Consider the following 13,589-nt stretch of genomic DNA (forward strand, 5'->3'; position numbering starts at 1 on the left):
TTATTTATTTATTTATTTATTTATTTATTTATTTATTTATTTATAATCCAATTTCTATACCGCCCTTCTCCCGAAGGACTCAGGGTGGTTTACAGCCGTATTAAAAACACAAGAGTACACATAATATAAATAACACATTTAAAACACATTTAAAACAAATGTTTAATTGGCCAATTTACTAAAACGGTCAAGACAGACATAAAACCCTTTAAAATTTAAAAACTATAATTAAAATGCATTTAGGCTAGTCCCGCACAATTAAATAATAAAGTTTTCAATTCCCGCTTGAAGGTTCGGAGGTCGGGGAGTTGGCGTAACCCAGAGGTAACTCGTTCCAAAGGGCCGGTGCTGCCACAGAGAAGGCTCTCCCTCTGGGGGCCGCCAACCGACATTGTTTGGTCGACGGCACCCTGAGCAGGCCCACTCTGTGGGAGCGCACAGGTCGTTGGGAGGCTATCGGTGGCAGAAGGCGGTCTCGTAGATAACCCGGTCCTAAGCCATGGAGCGCTTTGAAGGTGGTCACTAACACCTTGAATTGCATCCGGAAGGCTACCGGCAGCCAGTGCAGGCCACACACTGCCTCACTACTATCAGTTTCTGGAGGCTCTGGGGTCCGCACCTCACTTCCCGATGGCCCTGGCCTCACCTCAGCCTCATTGCTGTCTGACTCCATTGCCAGCTCTGTAGGCTGCTGACGGATCACAACAAAACTCAACTTGCAGCCCATCACAAATTCTAAGATAAAGTAATGCTGTTAGTGTAACAGGTAACATAACAAAAAGTTGTACATTTCAAACAACTGCAGCTTATTTTCCTTCCTGGCACTTTAGAGTTCCAGCAATAGAAGGCATCTAAATATTTCATTTGCTTACTTGAAACTACCCTTCCTAAATAGCACAATTTAAAAACAAACAAAGGATAAATGGTAGAATTTGGTGCATTTGTGTTTTTACAATTGGATGTGATTTTAAACTTCCACCGTACAGAGAAAAGTGGATTTGTGTAATTTTCTCTTAATCTTTGTGGAAGAAGTCACAACAATCTCAATTGCCTCCTACACAGATTAACTGTTTAAATATGATTTTTTTTAAAAAACACCTTTCATTGTGTTTGATCTTCTTGGCTTGATTTTTGATATAAATGAAACGTTGGTTTGTCATACCAATTTCTAATTTAATTTTCCTTTGTAATCAACAGAAATAATATTTAAAACTACCCCACTGCTCTCTTGCTTCCGCATCTTTAAGAATGCATTTGATTGCTGAGGTTTATAACTGAAAGTACTGCTTGTACAAACAAAAGTTTTTGAATTAGGGGCTAATTTTATGTTTTTGGAAATGGAAGGTAGTTGGTAAAACTTCTCCATGTGGAGTAGAAATTATGTTTTGTTCCTCTCATACTCTGTGCATAATAGGAAGCAAGTACTGTCAAGTGGGTGACAGCTGTGCCACTGATTTCCTTTACAGGGAGAATGAGGAATTGAATTTAAGTCTGCTATTCAAAACACAATTAAATTGCCAACTCAGGGGACTGTATAACCACAAAGAAAACAGAATGTGATGCACCTTTCTGCTTTTCTCCTATTAATATTACTATATCTCATGAGTTTTGTACTCAGCTAAGCCTAAAAAAGGACTTTAATTAGCAAACATTAAAGTATTTTTGTTTGTAATGGCGATTAATGCACTATTACAAAATAAACATGGAGCCTAGTTGCGCTTTGTAATAAACTCAATATAAGCTCTATTGATTTTTATCAGGATTGTTCCAAGGAAAGGATATGTTAGGATGTAGTTCTACGCTCTAGTAACTTTAAGAGAACCATGACTAAAGGAACTTCCTATGCTAAAGTTCAACATTATGATTAATTTTAATGAAAAATAGGCTAAAGATAGATGAGCTAGATAGCATAGCATAGCATAGCACAGCACAGCACAGCACAGCACAGCACAGATTAGATTAGATTAGATTAGATTAGATTAGATTAGATTAGATTAGATTAATACATACATACATATATACATACATACATACATACATACATACATACATAGCGTATTTTTCAGAGTATAAGAGGCATCTTGGTCTTGGGGGAGGAAAATGGGGGGGGGGGAATCTGCATACTAGTTATTCATCTGGCTAGCGTCCTTAGTCGGGTCAGCTTCAGCATATTAGTTTGCTGGTTTTTATCCCCAAGCACAGCTTCTAAAGCACAACTGATCTTTGGAGAGAGAAGCAACAAGAAAAGCAGGCAAACCATGGAGATTGCTTCATTTGCTAGTGCCTCCGTTAGGGCTGAAAAAAAAACTTCACAGGTGAGAGTCAGAAGGAACAGACAAAGTACAGGTCGCTTCTCTCGTTAGCGCCTCGATAGGGCTGAAAAAAAGCCACGAAAAAGCTACATTCAGCGTATAAAACGTACCTAAATTTTCAGCCTCCCTTTTAGGAGGGAAAAAAGTGCGTCTTATACTCCGAAAAATACATTAGATAGATAGAAGATGATTGATAGATAGATAGATAGATAGATAGATAGATAGATAGATAGATAGATAGATAGATAGATATACAGATAGATGAGAGAAACTTCAATATTTATTAATTTTAATGAAAACGGGAGAGAGAGAGAATTGGAGTTCTGAATGATTTTATTATATCGTTTGACTGTGCTACTTTTTTGCTTTAGTTTAGTATTAATTGGTAAATTAAAGAGGTAAAGGTAAATAAATTAAAGGTAAATTAAATTCCTTACCAGATAAAAGTATGTGAAAGCTTCATCAAATCTTAATAAGAAAAAAAATCCCATAGAGTTTGATGAGATTTATTCCTCAGTGATAGTTCCTGAGTGTCCCAAAACTTCACAATAATAAAGTCACACCTAAGACAGCTGCTTTTTAATCTTTTATTTTTACAAAAAAAAACATATGTTGCTTCCTTTTAAGTCTTCTTCACTATGGATGGAGACTTTCCAGAATGATGCCGTTATTCTTATCATCTGAGAGAGTGCAATGCTTCTTTGTTAGCATCACAGCTTTCTGTCCATATGGTTTTAGTGGCTAGTTAGTCACTAAACTTCTAATATAGAGGTTTCTTTTCAAATTGTATCATGCGGGTCATCAGCCTTTGCAAACCAGTTCAATTGTGATCTGTGCATTCTCTTTGTTAATAGTTATTCCTGCTGGCTGCCATAAGGTCTAGCTTTAAACTCAGTGTTCAAAGAATGCATCCAACATTCACTACATGGAGGGGTCTGTATACATTCCTCATGCAGAGGTGAATGTCAGCCGGTGAAATCTCCTCAGCTATGAAAAATTCAATTACTGTTTCCTACTCAAAGTGTGCATCAGTGGCTATTGTCATTTTGAACTGTCTGGTTGTGTTCCCCTTTGATATGCAAGAATGATAGGAAGGGAAATCTTTTTTGGAAGCACTCAGGAACAAAAATACTCTCCTCTTCATATAATCTATGATGACAAGTGTTACAGAAATAAAGGATTTTCCCCCAATCAAAGTTATTATTAGAAATATGGAGATCTATACAAGAAAGTTGGCCAGCAGAAATGGGTAGTCAACCCCAATGGTTCTCCACACAGTCAAGAAGATAAGGGAGTCAACTATTGCTAGCAGATAGCGAACAATCACTCAGTCAATTAATGGACTACAACATTACAGTTCTAAACAGTCCACAATAATCAGTACATTGTATATCGATGAATTGTTGGGCTTTGGAATGGATTATCAAGTTTGCAAAGCCACTTCCTGTCACCTTACAGTGCAAGATGACCGGCATATAAATTTGATAAATAAATATCAATGAATGAATAAGTACAGTAATTGGCTCCCTAACTACTGTTGATAATGGCATTTTATTTAAAATGCTCAGATGTTATAAATACAGACAGGCTTAATAACAACATTCTGGCATCATTAAAACCACATTTGGCTTGATCATGCTTGTTCAGGAAGCCAACGTTTCATAGCATCCCACCTACTACGTTACAAATGATAACACACAATAGCCAAATGCCCAACAAATAGGGTTGGAGTCCTGAGGCTTTGACTGCATCCACAAATATCTGTTTCTATCCCTCCAAAAAAAGATACAAATTTTGAAAAAATGGAATGTAATATGTTGAAAACGTATGCTTCCCTATAAGTTTTCTAAACAATTTTTTTTTAAAAAAAACACCATTTATTTGGAAGTTTCTGAAAGCCAGAAAAAGAACAAAAGCAAACAGTAGAAGTAGGAAGAATTTTAGAATTAATGGAACTGTAGATAGAGGTGGAGCACAATGTTTAGAATTCAGTATTGCCGCCAGGAGTTTGATTCTGATGGAGCTCAAAGTTGACTCAGCCTGAGGTCAGTAAAATGAGGACTCGGATTGTTGGAGGCAATATTCTGACATTGTACACTGCTCAGAGAGTGATATAAAGCACTAGGAAGTGGTATATAAGTCTAAGTGCTATTGTTATTGTTAGCAGTGTATTCCATCAGTGCTTTCTTACATTTTTAAAATTCCATATGCATCCACAGTCCAAGATCCAAGTCAGGAACTGCACCTCTGTTCCTGCTCTCCTAAGCCACTTTTTGCTTGCTTGTTAGCCATACGCAATGCCAACAAGCTAGTGCTTATGTACTAATGAAAATCAATTTGGTCTTCCAGAAGAATTAGAACTTGGCAAACATAGTTTTCTATAAACATCAGCACGTTCTCTCTTAGCTGCTTTTTCTAGTCCCTTGTCCAATCAAACCAAATAGTCAAAGCAATGCAGATGCCACACCTCACTCTTCAAATGAGGAGAGTGCATTAGTTTGTGAAGCAGCTTCAAAGGGATGCTCTAACTAGCCGTAGTGGTGTGATGGTTAGAGTGCAGTACTGCTGGCTACTAATGCTTATTGTTGGCTGACTGCAATTTGGCAGTTGAAATCTCACAAGGCTCAAGGCTGACTCAGCCTTCCATCCTTACGAGGTGGGTAAAATGAGGACCCAGATCGTTGGGGGGCAATATGCTGACTCTGAAAACCGCTTAGAGAGGGCTGTAAAGCACTGTAAAGCGGTATATAAATACTATTACTAACTAACTGCTAACCACTAACTAACTACTGTATTCATATAATTTTTAGAGTTTCCCTAGAGAATATTTATCTGGATATACTCATGTAGGTGTCTTTTAATAATCGGTGAAGTTTCAGAAATATTTGTCCTAGTGAATAAATTTCTCATGTACACATTTGAAATATAGATTGTCCTCTTTATGGGAAGGTCACAGATTTTAGCTGAAATGTGGAAAGCTATTCAGATCTATGGATAAAAATCTAAAGGTTGTAATCATTGGCAGAGACTGAGATGAAATTGACTTCGGCCATTTAAAAATTTTCTCTTTTAATAATTTGCTTCATTGAATTCACGTTGCTTAATTTATTTTGACAACTTTGATTTTATTTAATTTGCTTCAACAACTTCAACCTTGCTTAATTCACCTTCTTTGCCAGTATTTTATATCTGGGGCTTCTTGCAAAATTGAGGTCAGACTTTGATTTGCATCTTTATTTTACTCTTGAAGGGTATTGTGGATATTTGGAATCAAACATTTGTTATTCATTCTGGAAGTTGATTACCAACAACTGTATGAAATAGAATAGAATTCTTTATTGGCCAGGTTACTATTAATGGTAGTAGTAGTAGTAGTAGTAGTAGTAGTAGTAGTAGTAGTAGTAGTAGTAATATATAACAGGAGGCTCAATCACTTTAATTGTAGCCTTATTTTATAAACCCGTAGCACTTACAATAACCCACCAAGCTCATCCTTACAAAATGTGGATAAAAACAACATTTCGTTCCTGCATTTTGCTTTTAAAGTTTACTGGAATTAATTAATGTCTTTGACTTTGAAGCATAAAAGAAAATGCACAGAAATGTATACATCTCAAGCTTTAAAGTAACCAGCTGCTTTTTATGAAACAAGACATACACACAGACATTTTGCAGCTCTGTCTATGCTCATAGTGGACAGTTTCCTGCCCCGTTATTGATCCCATACAAGAAGAGGATCAATGTTTAAAGTATTGTTCTTTATGAGTTCCTTATGAGGTGTTCCTGCTGGTATATCTCCCCTAATTATCTATAGTTTGTTTGCTTGCCTCCATGTGAATGGAAAAATTGCCATTTAAAGGTTCCTGCATACTTCACTTTCTCTCAGGAAACCTAAGTATCTGTTGCCTTTGTTCTTATTTCAGTGGAATAACTTCCACAACTAATTTTGGGCCCAGATTGTAAGTTTTAAAGAATCCCTATGGAATAATGCCAATATTGTGCTTGTTTCTTCCTCCATCCTGCGTCATCTTTATACTTCTGCATTTAACATACACACAAAAATTAAATGTATAATACTTTTTTTTAAAAAGAAATTTCCTGATGTCATACTATTGCAAAGACAAAACTAGTAAGCAAAGAAATATATTTTACAAGCTCATCTTCATCCCCACCAAAGTAGTATATTTTAAGCTGTTACTATTTCTCCATATGTTAGATCTTAAATTACAGGATTCTCAATGTGATTCTGGTTATTTTGGTTTATGTATTTTAGACAAGTCCTTAGTTTGAAACCCCCCCTTGCCTCATCACCAGCCGGATTGCTGTAGTGAACATAGAAATCTCTTGAATATGCTTTACTGTCAGCTTTACATCTAAGCGGGGAATCATAAATCATGACAGTCTCTCCCATCCTGATGTATTAAACTTTAACAATTATAGATCAAAAACAAACCAGGGAAGGTTGAGTTATGAGAAAAGCAATAGCCAAGATCAAATAACAGTTCAGAACAGGGGTCTCCAACCTTGGTTCCTTTAAGACTTGTGGACTTCAACTCCCAGAGTTCCTCAGCCAGCTTTGCTGGCTGAGGGACTCTGGAAGTTGAAGTCTACAAGTCTTAAAGGGACCAAGGTTGGAGACCCCTGGTTCAGAAGACAAAGAAGTGACAAAAAAATTGGGACCAGAGAATAAACTGAGATGCAAGAACAACTTGAGTACAAGAAAACAATATTGCTGAAACACAATCTCTGTTGGAACAGGGAACCTGCCATATTCTACGGTTCCTAACAGCTCAGTGCACTAACCCTAAATCATGGGGTTTTCAGTAAATTTGAAGAAATGTAGGTGATACTTATAGATATTTATTTATTTATTTAGTCAAGAATGTATTAGGTAACAGATAATTAGAAACATAATTATGAACACATGCAAGGATACGAATAAATGGAAACAGTAGGATAGGGACGGTAGGCATGTTGGTGCGCTTATGCACGCCCCTTAAAGACCTCTTAGGAATGGGATGAGGTCGACAATAGACAGTTTAAGATTAAAGTTTTGGGGGTTTGGGGATGAAACCACAGAGTCAGGTAATGCATTCCAGGCATTGACCATTCTGTTGCTGAAGTCATATTTTCTGCAATCGAGTTTGGAGCGGCTTACCTTAAGTTTGTATCTATTGTTTGCTCGTGTATTGTTGTTGTTGAAGCTGAAGTAGTCATTGACAAGTAGGACATTGTAGCAGATAATTTTATGTACCAGCAGTTACATTTCTTACAGATAAATCCAAAACGTATCACCTGCATGGGGGGAAAGATATAAAATTCATTCAAACTTCAGAGGAAGTAGGAGTCTGGCTAAATTGCATGTGTCAATGTGATAGGCTAATATATTTAATTAACTGAGGGAGAAAAGACACAAGCTGCCAATTTGCTTGGATCCCAGATTGCTTAACAAAGATATATTTCAATAACATGTTTTATTCAGGTGTCAGTGATTGTTCAGTGCTGTTGGCTAGAAATTTTTTTTTTTTTATTCCACATGCAAAAGATCAATTTGGCCAACCGAACTAGATGGGGAAGCCCATGACCTTTATTTTCTAACATACCACAGGGATCAAATTTTTGTCCTGTCTTTATTTTTTACAACTCAGTGCAGTATATGTAATAGTCCCATCTCTTATTTTCCCACAACCGGGTAAGGGAATGACTGACCCAAAGTTACCCAGCTGGCTTTCACGCTTCATCGTTTCTTGCAGGCCATGATCTAATTCTGAGAAATGTGGCAAAGGTTCAGTCATTGGTTCAGTATGTTATTATCAAGGTTGACTCAGCCTTCCATCCTTCCAAAATGGGTAAAATGAGGACCCACATTGTTGGGGGCAATATGTTGACTTCTGTAAACCGCTTAGAGAGGGCTGTAAAAGCACTGTGAAGCGGTATATAAGTCTAAGTGCTATTGCTATTGTCCAAGAATAAAATCCCCATATCTTATTCTCTACACAAGAGGACTGACAGGCAGATTACAAAATTGAGGTAGTTCTGTCTCACACACAAAGACACACTATTTCTCAAATATAATGTTACAAGAAATCATGGTACAGGGCATATTCAAATAAATATATTTCTTTATTGTGTCCTATTATAACCTGTCACAGAAAATTGAATAGGGATTATACCTTACATTCATTAAGAACCTGTCCCCCAACACCGTTATGAACCACTGTTCACATCTTTTAACAATAAACCCATTTTAATACAAGTTACTTTGAGCCTAATGAAGAATCGTGTTCTCAGAATGTTTTGTTCCTTTTTCAGATTACTTTCAGAGAGTTGAATAAGGGTTCATTTTTCATAATAGAATAGAAGAGAAGAGAAGAGATTTTTTTATTGGCCAAGTGTGATTGGACACACAAGGAATTTGTCTTGGTGCATATGTTCTCAATGTATATAAAAGAAAAGATACATTCATCAAGAATCATAAGGTACAACACTTATTGACAGTCATAGAGTACAAATAACCAATCAGGAAACAATCAATATCAATATAAATTGTAAGGATACAAGCAACAAAGTTACAGTCATATAGTCATAAGTGGAAGGAGATGGTTGATGGGAGCACAAACGTGCCTACCATTCCTGCCCTATTGTTTTTCTTTTTTATCTTCATATATATATATATATATATATATATATATATATATATATATATATATATATATATATATATATATATATATATATATATATATATGCTTATACCTTCTAATATTCCCTCATATATATGTTTATATACTATATAATCTTTTTGTGTGATGCTTATATATATTGTTGTGACAATAAATAAATAAAAAATAAAAGAATTGTAGGAAGCAAAAAAAAAACAATGAGAAGATTAATAGTAATGCAGACTTAGTAACTAGTTTGACAGTGTTGAGGGAATTATATGTTTGGTAGAATAGAATAGAATAGAATTTTTATTGGCCAAGTGTGATTGGACACACAAGGAATTTGTCTTGGTGCATATGCTCTCAGTGTACATAAAAGAAAAGATACGTTCATCAAGGTACAACATTTACAACACAATTGATGATCAATATATCAATATAAATCATAAGGATTGCCAGCAACAAGTTATAGTCATACAGTCATAAGTGGAAAGAGATTGGCGATGGGAACTATGAAACGATTAATAGTAGTGCAGATTCAGTAAATAGTCTGACAGTTTGAGGGAATTATTTGTTTAGCAGAGTGATGGCATTCAGGAAAAAACTGTTCTTGTGTCTAGTTGTTCTGGTATGCAGTGCTCTATAGCATCATTTTGAGGGTACGAGTTGAAACAATTTATGTCCAGGATGCAAGAGGTCTGTAAATATTTTCACAGCCCTCTTTTTGACTCATGCAGTATACAGGTCCTCAATGGAAGGCAGATTGGTAGCAATTGTTTTTTCTGCAGTTCTAATTATCCTCTGAAATCTGTGTCTGTCTTGATGGGTTGCAGAACCAAACCAGACAGTTATAGAGGTGCAGATGACAGACTCAATAATTCCTCTTAGAACTGTATCAGCAGCTCCTTGGGCAGTTTGAGTTTAACTTTTTTAATGAGCAACAGTTTTCAGTAACAGATCTCCCTGTTATTCTGATCAGCTACAGACTTAGTACCATCTTAAGTCTGAAAAACTGTTCTCCTTTTTCCTAATAGCAACATGTCACAAGGCCAAGCTTATAGAAATTCTGGCAAAGAAATGCTCATGGCAAATTATTACCAGGAACTCAAGTGGCAATCCTTGCAAAAAGATAGGAATCTTATTCCTGGAGGACAGATTATCTGTGCAATCAAAGCTCTATTTTATACATATCCTGGAAAGGGTTTACTAAATAACTCTTGAAATCTGAGTTTAACTCTAATGGAGAAGAGTGACTAAGCAAAGGAAACAAAGCAATTCCAGATTGCTACCAAAGAAGTTTCAAATACTTTTCATCTGGGATGACATTCTTATTTATATAAATATTTGACAGATTATTTTTTTCAGGTACCTTGAATTCTGACTTTTCCCAAATAAATTGGAATGCTATGGCACTACTATGTTAAAAATTGTATTTGTGCCATCTATATACTACAATAAAGAAAACTACATACCTCCAATACAAGCGGAAAACTTAATATTGCATTGTAATAAGGAATAAAGTTTGTTCTTTCATTTCACAAGTCAGTTGGTTATAATTCAGATGGAGAAGTCAAAGTTCTATAAATAAGATGATTCAGAAATCTTTGTCAACTTCATTCTGCTAGAACATACCACGGGGGGTGGGGGGGGGAACTGGTGTACATGTCTGAATATTTCCTAGTAGTCAAAATGCTGAGAACAGCTTCTCCTTCCTTTGTGTTAAGAGCATTACAGTAGGTACAGGTACAGAAATACACAGTGCTGGTTTGAGCTTTAAAGACCTTCATGGTCTAAGTTCAGACTAGTTGAAAGAATATCCCTCCTATATTGAGATTATCAGAGGAGGTTCATTCAAAGTTACTGAAAGCCAAAATAATCAATCTCCATTAATTTGGAGCCAAGCTTTTTCCAAAGCCATCCCAGTTGGGAGGAGGTGCTCCTTGTTGAACTGAGAAACCTAACATCTCAGTCTTTTGCTTTAACCATGTTTAATTATTTACTTGTGCTGAATTAATTCATAACTAGAAAATAAACAATGGTATCCGGTTGTAGGAAAAGTGATGCAGTGAATGAGTTTTTTACATGGAGACATTTTTATTCTAATAAAGAATACGGGTTCCAGATTTCCTTCATTAGCGCGGTAATATGTTTTATCCACAAAAGATGATCCAGACTTGTTTCAGTAATTATTATCAGGCATATTTATATTTCCTTTCAAGAATTCCAGGCCCAAAAAAAAAAACGGAGGGGGCATAATTAAATGCACATAGAGTTATAATAAACCTTGCTAAGAATAGCTCTTCCATGGATAACTTTAGCTTTCCAGAAGTGTACATTTTTCCCATTCATATCTCTCTCTTTAGCTTGTGTAGCACGTGGTTACCCTTTTGTTAAACCTGTTTATGAACTCCTCCTAACTTGCAGATTTTTTAAAAAAAAAACCTATAGTAAATAAAATAATGAATAAGGGGTAGCAAAAGAACATCAATATGTAACTACTCTGTATTCTTCTCTTTCCAGCTCCAAGTACAACGCAGCTTGGGATCACTGGGGGCACAGAAGTTCTCTTGTCCTGCTGGTACCTTGTCTTGACACTGTCCTCTTACACCAGCATAATGTACCTGAAGAACATCGTTCTACAATAAATGTAAAGAACCATGAAAAGCTTTTAAGGATTATTTGAAAGTGCTGATGACTGGATCCAATCTGGTAGAGTTGGTTTAAAAAAAAACACGTCGTGGGATATAATCAGCAGTGCTTATTTGGGAATGATCGCCTTCTGTAGAATTGCTCATTATGTAAATACTTTGATTCTACTCTCTTTTTTATTAGCTGCATTACCTTGTGAAGAAGTACACATTGTCCTTTTTCTTTACCTTTCTCTCTCTTTTTCTTTCTGAAAGATGTGAAATTATTTTTAGAGGATATTAATTGTGAGTTCATGTTTGTAATCTACAACGTTTCAAAAGCATTCAGTCATGGTCTGCCGAGTTGCGGACAATAGTTTACATTAAAAAAAAAAAAGAACCCAAATAATTGCAGTTTAAAAAAAAATGTGATCTTTAAGGCTGCAATACAAGCATTCATTTCCCTCTTTAAATAAGATTCTATCTATATTGACACAGAATCTTTTTTTTAACAGGAAAAAAAAGCTAAAATAACATTGGCTTTGATTCATCTCTTCAAACTAGAATACATATCTAGATTTTCTTCTAGCATGACACTCAGATTTCAAGAATGAGCTTTGTAATATGACTGCCCTGTGCAGTTATGCTTTGATTTTGATTTTCTTGTCTGTTCAGCATGGGTGTGCCTTCATAAGATACTGCTTTTTTCTTCCTCTCGGGTGGAAGATTATATAAATATATATATATATACATATATATATTTTGGTAGATGCTAAGTTCAAGGGTACTGAATCTCTTATTAAGAACAAAGGTGCTATTGGCTGTACCAGTGGGGAAAGGAACTATTCAAACACTGAGCACAGAAGCAGACAGAGTAAATAGATGGTACTGGAAGTGGGGTTCTCCCCCCAAAAAATCTATTAAAAACAGCACATATCTCAGAGGCTTCTTAATGAATATAGCCCCCTTTATTTGTTCATACTGTGGCATGATCTTTAAAAGACTGAAGAGAAAGTGAGCATTATTCTATTTTACTCAGTGTTCAACGTCAACATTGGCATTTCAGAATTGTTCTTCCTGTTTAATATCTAGTAACGAGACAACCTAAATCATTTGAATGGTCAGAAGATTTTTAAATATTTTTAAAACCCCTACATGCTTTTAAGATACATACATTCATGTGCACAGACATCAGGAATAACATCTGTTCCAATCACAGGCCACAGATGCTACATAGGAATGTGCGAATGTATCATTGGTACTCAAACGTTTTTTCTAAAGTTAGTTTGCTTAAATAAGAAATGACTGTTTCCTCTCCTATGTAAACATGTGGCTGAAGAATTTCCTCAAATGTTTGCAGTAACTGTGCCATAATCTTCACTGTTTTATGTGTAGGTAGGAGAGAGGGGTCATGTAAATGCTGGATTATGCTATTATGCCATACAATGTAGGGAAGATGATAGAAAAATGCCGATGGGCATGTTATTCTCAAACATGTATTTAGAACTTTCAGAACACGATATAGGTGCATAAAAGAGTTTTTCTCTCACTGATAATTTTTCTTAAATGCAACTTATAAAAGGTTGAGGTTTTTTTTTTAAAATGTTATGTGCTACATATCTGGTTGCCATAGTGTTGATTCTCTACCTTTGTCTTAGCACAATGTTGCATTTTCTCCCCAGAAGGAGAACAATTCTCCTTCTCGCAAAAGGATAACAATTCAGATTAACCCTAAAATCAATTCTTGTTAAATGTCAGTCTGCACAATCCAGGAAGGAACTTGTAGGTCTGTCATTCCAAACAGATAATCTTTAAATGGAAGAAAATGGGAGAAGCTGCAAATTTATAGTATTATATGTGTTTGACATGCAGTATTGCAAATTAACAAAAGATTTTAAAAATTCAAACATGTATCTGTAGAAACAATATCCTGATGTAAAGTAAGTGGATACTTCAGCAAATGCATAGACTTCGATTTGGACTCGACA

General features: G+C 35.7%; 1 protein-coding gene across 1 annotated transcript in view; it reads left to right on the forward strand.

The window, feature by feature from the left end:
- The window catches only part of NEGR1 (neuronal growth regulator 1), a 602,993-nt gene extending 591,374 nt beyond the window's left edge, over window positions 1-11,619 (forward strand). Inside the window, exon 7 of the mRNA XM_058177707.1 lies at window positions 11,495-11,619. Within this exon, the coding sequence (XP_058033690.1) occupies window positions 11,495-11,619 (125 nt within the window). The remainder of the gene's footprint in view (window positions 1-11,494) is intronic.
- Window positions 11,620-13,589: the final 1,970 nt, after the last annotated feature.

This window comes from Ahaetulla prasina, chromosome 3 (genome assembly GCF_028640845.1).
Source record: "Ahaetulla prasina isolate Xishuangbanna chromosome 3, ASM2864084v1, whole genome shotgun sequence".
NCBI classification, from domain to species: Eukaryota; Metazoa; Chordata; class Lepidosauria; order Squamata; family Colubridae; genus Ahaetulla; species Ahaetulla prasina.